The sequence below is a fragment of the Archocentrus centrarchus genome, chromosome 16 (assembly GCF_007364275.1).
Source record: "Archocentrus centrarchus isolate MPI-CPG fArcCen1 chromosome 16, fArcCen1, whole genome shotgun sequence".
NCBI lineage: Eukaryota > Metazoa > Chordata > Actinopteri > Cichliformes > Cichlidae > Archocentrus > Archocentrus centrarchus.
In genome coordinates, this window is record NC_044361.1 from 20,876,209 (window position 1) to 20,887,057 (window position 10,849).

General features: G+C 37.9%; 1 protein-coding gene across 2 annotated transcripts; it reads right to left on the bottom strand.

The window, feature by feature from the left end:
- Positions 1–769: 769 nt before the first annotated feature.
- Positions 770–10,849, bottom strand: zbtb32 (zinc finger and BTB domain containing 32). 2 transcript variants are annotated; one of them, XM_030749038.1, is made up of 5 exons: positions 10,761–10,849; positions 7,111–8,154; positions 6,072–6,178; positions 4,107–4,271; positions 770–2,033 (listed from the first exon to the last, which is right to left on the bottom strand). In XM_030749038.1, exons 2-5 carry the CDS (start codon positions 8,121–8,123, stop codon positions 1,804–1,806), a joined length of 1,515 nt encoding a protein of 504 aa, XP_030604898.1. In that variant the 5' UTR covers positions 8,124–8,154; positions 10,761–10,849; the 3' UTR covers positions 770–1,803. The 2 variants fall into 2 exon arrangements, with proteins under 2 accessions (XP_030604898.1, XP_030604897.1); XM_030749037.1 differs by lacking the exon at positions 10,761–10,849 and having other exon boundaries at positions 7,111–8,399.

The following is a 10,849-nucleotide window of genomic DNA, read 5'->3' on the forward strand; positions in this document are numbered from 1 at the left end:
GTTTCAGAAGCGTCCCAGAACTGGATCTTCCCCTCATGTCTCTTAAAATAGTGCCGGCTTTTTTTTTTTTTTTTACGCTTAACGGAAGAGGCGTTACAGAGCAGGTTAGGGAAGGAAGTCAGGCACAGGAACGGCACAGAGAATCCGGCCACTTGGCATGCGTGCAGGCTCCGCGTCAATATGTGAAACCATGCAGTTGACGGAACTGAGCTGCGTCGGAGACGTGACTTTAAAGACACGTAATCAGGCTTGCTGCGGGGTGTTTCATCTATGTTTTAATGAATTACAGTCACTTTACATGTACTAAATATAAAACAACGAGAAATAAAACAACAAAATCAACGAGAAGTTACTTCTAAGGTCATCACATTGACCTTAAAACACTACCCAAAAGTCCAGCTCTAACCAAACCTTCAAAAAGTGATCAGGAAAACAAATGCGTGTATGTACATGTACAACCAGTACACTGATCACAATACTACATTTGCATTGGACAGGTCTATTTTGAGGTATGACTGCTGGACAGGAACTGAAAATGTTGATATATGATGCAACATATATCAAATTAAGTTCTTCTGTTCTGTCTTATAATCATTACATAGACAACACAAAGCTAAGTGTGTGTATTTATATATGTATATTTTACATTTACATCTACATGTATATACAACTGTATTTATGTAAAAAAAAATTAAATCAAGTATAAGTGAAAGATTAATTATGTTTATTTATGTATTTTACACTACATATTAAGATAATGCTGTACAAATCAACAAATACATTTTGATAGAAACAGACTCTAATGCTTCACTGGAAGCTCCTTCCACGAAGCAGTGTGCAAACATACATGACAACTGCAGGGATATTTTCATACATAAGACTTGTATGGTGCCAGTTGCTATCAGGCCTAACTCTGAGTTACGTTTACTGCAGTAAGTCCATGTCATGTCAGTCTGGCATCAGTGACTGACAGTGCAGAAAAGAAAGCGCTGGACTACTGTTACTATCTAGTTCAACATAGCTGCAAAAGCTCTGTGATAATATTCTCATTCTAATCCAGCTAGTTACCATCAATGGTAACAGAAGTCATCGCTGATTAATTTTAGCCTCCTTTAACCTTTTGGTCATGCACTGCTAAAGCTCAAACTCAGCTGTTTCTGGAGGAATCTCCTTTCTTTCTGTACAGACTATGATAATTCCAGCCCCCCCTCAAAAAACAAAACAAAACAAAAAAAAACCTAAAGATACTTTTGTCCATATAACAGCTCACACAGGTCCCATTTTGACTTGGTGTTGCATTTTTCAGCTGAAGTTTTTTATTTTGTTCCAGTGGTTCTCCTCAAGGGGGAGCTGTAAACCTAAGCCAAACACAGCAAAGATTATACAACAGTCAAGTGATTGTGAAAGTCAGAGAAAAGGTGCCTGCGTCATTCGATGAGGATGAGCTGTTGATGTGGCTTTAATGCATGGTAAACACTTTCAATACCTTTTCTGACATGTCATTGGAAATTAGTGCTGTATTTCTCTGTTCTATAGTTATGATGGCGAATACAGAACAGTTTCAGTTTGCATACAAGTTATTGCCACACTCCTTTTTGTGCTCCTATATTTCACTTAGTGGTAGGCATTGTTGAATGGCCCTTTGGATATTTCAAACATTACCAGACAAACTTTATTCATCCTGTAGAAAAAAACAACTTATGCTTAGCTCTGTGTAGGCTATGTAATGATTATATGAGAGGTGCAAATTACAGGTACACTGATGAGAACTTTGTCTTGGTGGAGGCATTTGGATTGCGAGGCTCAGATGTGGGAGATGTACAGGTAGGTGCTATTGATGCTCCAGTCGGGGGGGAAGTCCTGCACTGCGTGGCTCTTGATGTGTCTCTGCATGGCGACCAGGCTGCTGCAAAACTCCAGGCACGCCGTGCACTGGTATGGTGCGGCCCCGCCGTGAGTCCGCAGATGCTTGATCATGGCTGAGTAGTCCCGTGAGCGCTGACCACAGAGGCGACACTCGAATGGTTTTTCACCTTGAAACACAGAGAGAAGAGAGAAGGGTAGGGGGCACAGGAAGGAAGAGAGTGGAGGGGGAAAAGAAGAGTGCTCATTTGAGAAAGCATGCCTAAATCATGTCTAAAACACTGACTAGTGTTTTACCATCTAGTCAGGGTGGGCCTCTGTGCTGGCAGCTGTAGCCCGAGGCATTATGGTTTTTCGGGTTGCCTGTACTGATGTATGCTACACCCGTCCTTGAATGCCTCAAGGGATTTTTTTTTTCTTTTTTCAAATTTTGTGCGCAGCAAGCGTTCGCATGTTATCAAGTAGGAACTGATGGATTTGATTGTTAAAAGTCACTTTCGCACAGTGACCTCTCAAAGCATCTTTTTGGCCCTACGTCAAGAATTCATCAGATAAATATAACAAGATTTTGTAGAAATGGCTGTTAAGATAAAATGAATTTTAGTATTTATGAGGTCCAGTATTTTAGTATTTATGAGGTCCAGGTGCAGTCCCAGTATTCTGTAAAAACATTTTTCTGATCATCTAATAATATTAAACACCCTAACCCAGAAACAGAAACACCAATCGTGAGCACATCTCACAATTGAAAAACTGAATTGGCTCTAATCTTCGGGGCATCTGTTAAATTCCTGTTTATACATTTTCATAGGGTTACTGTCAGACAGATATGGTTGTAAATTGAACTGTTACCAGTTGGCTTTAATTCTGGTGTATGTGCAATATTTAATATTTAGTTCAATCCTGCACCAGTTTATCGGCTCAATGTTCTTTTCCCTCTTAGCAGACACATTTCTTATATGACTGAATACAAACTGGGGCACTTTTATGCAGCTTATTCAGCTTTGCCCCACTTGCTTCCGTTTTCCACGAAGTAATTTTTTTTTCTCTCTGATTGTAGGTCAAAACAACAAAAAAAATGAAATGATAAATATCAACTTAGTCATTCTGAGCAAAATTTACATTTTTACATTTATTAATAAAAAAAAAACACCTAAAATAAAATCTGTTGTTTAACAAGTAATGTTGAAACTCTAAAGGAAAATCATTTCCATTTTAAACAATGATGTGTGAAAGCCTGAAAAAAAAAAGTTAATTATTTATAAGAACTAATATGTGCAGGGATTTCATCTTTTGGTGTTAGGAGATATTTGTTCATAATATTTATTATGACAAACATCAAAATTACTCTTAAAAGATTGTCGTCTTTCATTTTTAAATGTGCACTTCTGACATTTTAAGCCGCAGAGAAAATGCTCAACATCCGTCATGGTGATAGATGTCAAGCATTTACTTTGGCGATGTCAACATTGCCAAAGTAAAGGTAATAAATAAAATCGTGAGGACTTTGTGTTTTGGGAACTTGTTTTCTTTTACAGAAATACGGCTGCTTCGCAATTAAATACAGACATGATGTTCTTTGTTTACTAGATTTTCTTTTGCAAGTTTCAAGTCTGCAAGTTTCATATTCTGCAAGGTGAACTTCATAGTATTACAATGAGTGGAAGACACTCTGCTTCAGAAGACGTTATGCAGTAATGAATATGCGCACGATTGTAAATTTAAAAAAGTGCAGGCACCGTCCTGTAAAAAATCAAACCAAACCAAGAAAACGTAGTTTTTAAAAAGATAATTGTTTTTTTTTTTTTTTTTTTTTTTTAAACGTCAGTATAAGACTCAGTGATTTTTATATATTCCTTAATTTGGTTGTAACTTGACGTGTCATGTTAGCAATCTGTCTCACTGGCCAAGTCCCACTGACTTAAACGACCTCAGACCTGTACTGCTGTTGTTATTTTTAAGCACTTGCTTTAACAGTCAAGTTTGGTGGAGAGAGGTTGGGCACAATTATATGACTTCATTTTGTAACTAGGTTAGCACCTAACATAACTTATTTTTATACATTTTCTTTTCTTCCAGAAGCATTAGTCATTGCTGTGGGTAATCGTCTGGCATGTCTAATGTCAAAGCAGTGGGTTCTGTGCAGCACTATACGTTTTGAATTCTTACAGATATTTATGCTCATGTATGAAACAAATGGTGAATAATCAGTCGATGCACTCTCGTTGAAGCGGCGTGCTTACCGGTGTGAACTCGGTGGTGTGTGTCCAGCTGATGTTTCAGACTAAACTTCTTAGGGCAGTGTTGGCACTGATAGGGTTTATCTCCTCTGTGGTCTCCTTTGGTCTCTGATTCATGCGGTGGAACATCTCCTCGTCCACAGAACCGACATCCTGTGCAGGTTTTGCCTGTGAAAACAACAGATGATAAAAAAAAAGAAAGAAAAAGAAAAAAGAAATGGTCTAGGTTTGAATATTGCAGTGATAGGAGTTATTCACAAAACATTACATATTTCAGTGTACTAGAGTTTAGCCCTTGCAACAGCCACTTGGGCTGTAAGCATGCCAGAGAGATGACATGCAGCAGTATTAAATATGAATGCATTATTTTGATTACCTTTGCTTTTTTCTTCAACTTCATCCATGTGATAGATGGTAGCTGGAACAGAACTACGTGACACCAGCATATTGCATAAATATGGCTGAATTTATAGTAGAGCTGCAGCCATTAGCTGAACAATCAATTAGTGGATCACCTGAAAATTTATTTGGAAATAATTTTATAATTGATTAATCTTTGAAAACTGAGCATTTTTGCAATTTAGACTTGTAAAAAAAAGATCAAATGGGCTGGCTCTGCAAAATTGTGTGTTAATAGATTACTTGATAAAACCACTGTCAGATTACCTATTAAATATAGTGCTGCCTTAGTTGATAGTAGTGGCCATATTCACAGAGTCGCTCGCTCTGACCTGCTAACCTGACCAGTTGTTTCAAAAATAAATAACCACAGTTTGTGCCAGAGCTTTAAAAACGTATTTTAGTCATACAGCACTTCTGAGGCACGTCTATTTTTGTTGGGCATCCTGTTGCAAGACAACAAATTCAGTTAGTACGAGCTTGCCTTCCTGTCACGCTGCACGCACATCTACTCTAAAAATTATAAAGGTGTGATTTTTGAGGTTAAGGTAGCACATCTGAAGCATTTTCACTACCTTATATTTTTTAGGGTCTATCAAGTAAAAACATGGGCCTCATAGTTAAGACAGGATGCTGAAAGGAGAAGGGGGTGTACTGTAGTAGGGGAAATTGAAAGAATAAACCACAACAATTGAACACTTACCACTCTAAACACAGGCTACTGAGACCTGCTGTCATTAGTACATTTCCTGTCCAATATATCACTTCTCGCTATAAAGGTACCTAACATCATATAAGGTTCGAATAAGTGCAAATCCTTCTCTTTGTGATGTAAAGATGAAGAAAGGTGATGTATGTTTCTGGGTTCATATTTACGTAATAATCACAACATCAACAGCAAAAAGAAATGATAATAAAATAATAAAATGCTTTTTCAAACTTGCTGAAAATCGGTTTCACTGGCGGTTTTCTTGCTTCTACTCTTTGTAGCGACAAGAAAACTTGTAACAAGAGTGAATTTACATTTTTGAGTAACTGAACTTTATTTACAGTGCAGCTGCTGGTAAACAACACTGTAACTATTGCATAATCTGTTGAAGTCTGAACATAATGTTCCACTGAGCAAAGATATTCACAATCTGATGAAATATTTATCAGGTCGTGCATGCACCCGCGCACACAACCATGCACAGATGGTGTAACTCAGGTTTGTGATGCTAAACTTAATATTATAACAATACAATAAATCAATAGGTTTGACTTTTTTGGCATGGGACAAACCACTTTTGTGATGCAGTACATACTGTACTGCATGTATCTAGCTGTATCTAGTAACCACACTACTGCTCCTGCTGCACCCTGCTTTCAAAAACCACAACTCTCTTTATCACTTTCCATTGCGTTGCTGCATATCTGGAGTCTGCAGAGGTTAGGGGTCATGAAAAGAACTGTTTTACAATCTTTTTAAATTAATCATTTCAACACAGGATGATCACTTTTGCAGTAATACTGTACGTTCAGTGTGTTGTGATTGTTGAATCATGCGTTTTCTGTTTCTTGTATCATTACCTAATTGTGTGGGGACTGACTCTCGCAGCACCGGATCATCGTGGAGACTTACTGCAGTACTGCAGTGTTGGCAGTCTTGACCTCTGTCTTTGCTGGCTTCGGAGTAACTACGGAAAGAGACATTTTTTGATACATTTGCAAAAGATTGCTCTAATCATAACTTTAATTTAATATTAAAGTTGTGTCACAAAGACATATAGCACAAATATTAAAAAACGGGTTTGTGTAAGTGCTAATTTCTAAGGCACGAAACCTTGAGTGCATGAAAAATGTCAGTCTGCATATACGTTTCTAGCTTTATTTGTTATCATATATTACATCCTTAAATACTTCTTCCTTCCTCTACATTTTCAACCACAGTATAGTGATAGGTGTAGTACATGCTCAGTGGTAGATGCGCTTTTATCTTTTGCAAAAAGGTTAGAGTAGAGGGAGCGGGACCCTGGAAAATGCGCAGACAGATGAGTTTAAACACTGACGGAGTGCTTCAGTGGGTGGAAAATCTTGAATTTTGCAAAGGAGGGGAGAAATTTAGGGGGCTCCCCTTTATAGTCTGTTTGGTTTTACTGAGGAGCACTATTCAGTGACTAAAAGATTGGTAAACCACATTAAAATAAGGACAAGTGGGTTTTCACTCTTTTGTTTTAATGCCTGTGATTATGATGAATCTGCTCAAACAGCAGAGTGTGCATCTTTGTAAACATATATAATATTATATAGTCTAAAGTTATAATTGCATATATTTCTTCCCTTTTGCACTGTGAAAGCTAGGATGATAGTATTTCAGAAAAGAATTTGACAGACTTGCACTGGCAAGGAAGGGTTAACAGGTGAAACTGATCTAGCTGGAAAGTGCAGGAGGCTTGTTAACACGTATCTACCCAAATGGCAGTGAGTCAGGTGTGGTAGATGTCGCAAAGGAACAATTGAGCAAATCAGGGGATTCTAAATTACTCTGTTAGAGGTAAAATATGGAGATAATGACTATTAAGAAAAAAAAAAAAACAGTTTCCAAAATCATGTCCGAGGTGTACCTTACCTTGGTTCACCAGGTTGAGCAGTCCTGGTAAATGCTCGCTGGCTAGATCTTCTCCTTTTTAACAGGCTTTGTTTGATTATGCTACCCATTCGAGTAGGACCAGCGTAAATGTTTTGTGTATAGCGGGGGTGGAACCCTGAGTAGCCCACTACAGGGTTCTGGCCTGGGGTTTGAAAATGAGAACCTAGTAAGGGGAACACATGGGGACCGGAGAGCGAGTATGGGTATGCTATAGAGGACTGGTTAGGGGGGTGAACTGCAAGTAAGCTTGAATAGTTTTCTGCTATCCGCCTTAAGGTGCTCACAGAGTCCCACATGTTTGTAGAGAAAGTCCAGGGATAAGAGAAAGAGGAACTGCTAGTGGCAGGCTTGGCAATAGTACTATCTCTGTTGTGAAATGGTTCTGGGATAGGGGACAATTTGGGCTTCTTTCTTGGGGATGATGGACTGCTGTGGTTCTTAGTAGGAGTACAAGGTGAAAGGTTTTCTGTAGCAGTGCTTGCCTCCTTCCCAGGGAAGGATGTCTTTAGCAGTTTGTCCTCATGAATTAGACTTCCTTTTCGATTTTGATCTTTTCCCTCGGCGCTCTCCTTTTCTTCTTTGACATCAGTGGTTTCTTCACTTTTTTCATGCACTTTTGCTCTGCAATCAAGAGTGTCTAGCTGCTTCCTGCACTGGTCCTCCAGGGGCTGCATCTCCAGAAGTTGTGCAGCTTTCAACAGCATTTGCAAATCATCCACAGAGACCTCGAGAGCTTGAGTGTAGGTGAAGTCCAGAACTTGCTGGAAGGTGTGGGGTGAGAAATACTCTAGAGTGCAGTGGACAGGGCTGTCTATGTCTCCATGGGCTAGCTGCTGCGCTAATGTTCTGCTAGCACAGGCTAGTACTAGACGATGAGCCCTGAAAGTTTGACTCTTAACTGAGATTATAGCATCACAGAGTGACCCAGAGCGGCGTAAGGCATCTGCCTGCTCCAGGAAGTGGAAGTATTGGGTGTTGTTGATTCTGATCATGTCTGAAGTTTGTAGATGTATAATCAAAAGTCTGAGAAGAGAAAACCAAAACCAAAAGAGATATCCCATCAGATTATGCCCACACTGTCTTAAAATTTGTTCCATCTATTTGCCACATTGCTCTGTGACATTTCTAGAAAATGCTATACTGTAAGTAGGAAAATCAAGTTGAAAAACAGCAGCACAGATTGGCTCGTGATGATTAGATATGTTTCTCCGTAGTTTGTACTGTTTTTTCCACCCTTTCCAAAGAGCATTACCTATAGTGAAAGCTGAGGGGGCAGAAAGTACCCGATGCAATTTTCAGAGATTATTTATTATTTGTTTATGCTATAAAGACTCGGTTGAACTCAGTTTCATTTTCAGCCACTTTTCAAAACTGGATGTTTTAAATCTTAAAAAAAAGTGAAACTCCTGTATTTTTTTTTTTTTTTTTTTGACATATCTGCAAGAAACCTTTCTTCAATCACTACTGCATCTGTTATCATGTTTCAGTGCCTGGCTGCTGTGTGGAAATGTACTCTGTTATGTGAAAGCTTTGATATTCAGAGTTCACATACACACTCTAAAGCCACAAAGCCCTAACAGTATATGAAACCATGACTAATGACTGTACATGCGTAAACATGAGTAAAAAGTTTGAACATCAACAACAATAGGACCATATTTGAGAACAATAAACATTTAATGCAAGATATTGCAGGGGTGGAATATGTAAATATGTAAGTATTTTTTTGGAATTTTACATTAATATTGAAAATACATGGATGAGGAGGCTGTAGCTGTATGCTAAAACTACCGGATGCCTGAGAGTTTGTCATCTTCACACTGTCTGAAGTCTATAATGAACCTTTATGATTATACAGTGTGCGGTCGGTTTCTGAAGCAGAGGTCACAAGTACTGTGAGCTATTTCAAAAGGTTTTTTTTGTTTTCTTTTTTTTGCACAATTGCAAACCCATAGCCGTACCTGGTGATGGTGACTGTAAATGAAAAGTAAATGTGAAACAAAATGACATTTAGTTGTCTCATTACTGGAATTAAAAAAAAGAAAAAAGAAAAAGATATGCATGCATGATGCACACCGTTCCTCTTGTCTGATAATGAATGAAAATATTTTCTAAAAGTGATTTGAAAATCGTGCATCAAAAATCAAGAGTATGTTCAGAGGCCTTTTAGCTCGCAGTAATAAATTCCATCTTATAAAAATCATTTCATGTTTGGCAATTATTTGGTTGTGTGTTATATGTGGGTAGCACAGCACACAGCAGTGAGAGTGAAAGTGACATTGGAGTACTGGAGCGACTCCACTGTCAAAAGTTCTACGTTACGTTAGATTTTCTGTATAATCGGGTCCAAAGATAAGATTGAAGTTTCATTTGAGCATGCATTTATCAATTTTTCTAAAAAGTCAAGACCGTTATTAAACATGTAATGCTAAATAAAAAGTGTTAAGCACGCGTAGGGAAATTAGCACGTAAATCAAGCATGTGTCATTTCAGTGAAGCGCATCATCCGCATACATGAATATAAAGTGCGTGGACCCGTATTTATCTCTATGACATTTACGGCTTCAAATATATAGATATATAAAGTACGGACATGCATATAGTGCTTCGCTGACGTTTGTGCCATTTGATTTTGCAATGTTACATATATTTTTTTTCCTTTTTGGACAATTAAAATACATTTTCTACATTAGTCATCTTAATTCACCTGCTTTAAAACAGCACCAATAATGATAATAATTAACAATATTACTATTAAAATATAGTTAAATATTTGTAGTATTAGATGTCACAATTGTGAGGACGACGTAACAAAGTGGGTAGATACAAAGTGACATTATACAATGAATTTATGACCAATTATCTCAAAGTAACTTCAGTTCATCACATTATTTTACGTGCAAAGAGATTTTTGTAAGATATGGAAAGTAGTGTAATGTGTTCTAAGCAAACCTTTGATATGCATATTGCTGTTCTGTTTTCACTTGCAAAGGCATTTTGGCAATCTTGAGAGTTGCATTACGTGCCAATTCAAGAACGTTAGTTTTTATGGTGATCAGAATTTATTTTCAAATACTGTGCCGTGTTTCTCATGACATTTATGTGACTCCACTGGTTCTGTGTAATTTCTGATTGTGCACGGTGGTGCATGTAGTGATGTTCTTCTGGAAGCCGCTGGCCTATAAATTTGAATATCATATTATGTTGTGTTTAAGTCCACACTAACCTCATTTAAATCTATTTGATTTTGTAAGAAAATAGCTTGTGTCATGTATTCTTCCCACTGCAGCTGCTCAGGACAATGTAGACCTGAGTTGTGAAATAGTTAGCAGGTATTTGATCTGCTTTTAGTCACAGTAGAATCAATGTCAATGTAAGACTTACACGTTTGACAACACATGTACTTAAAGTATGCCCTCCCATTGCTCACATGTATAACATTAGAGTCACAGGACAGATTTAAAACCTGATTTATAAAAGTCTCAAGGGGCAACAGATCAGTAGCACAGTGCTAAGTTGTGTTTACTGTAGATCAAAGATAACACAGCTAAAAAGACCAAAGATGAAACATGTTAAGATGAACCTTCTTGTGGTTTGAAGTCAGCAAGCTGCACGAATGAGGTACTTACCAAGTGTTTAGTGAATATTCTCTCTGACGAGCGATGAGCTACCTCGCATCATGACTGTGAAGCGACTTCTAAAGTGACATGTCTGTCAG

Coding starts and splice junctions, on each gene's coding strand:
- zbtb32 (XM_030749037.1), bottom strand. CDS start 8,228: ATGGAACAAATTTTAAGACAGTGTGGGCATAATCTGATGGGATATCTC. Junction 4,272..6,071: donor GTCAGTCCCCACACAATTAG/GTAATGATACAA, acceptor TTGTTTTCACAG/GCAAAACCTGCACAGGATGT. Junction 2,034..4,106: donor ACACCACCGAGTTCACACCG/GTAAGCACGCCG, acceptor CTGTGTTTCAAG/GTGAAAAACCATTCGAGTGT.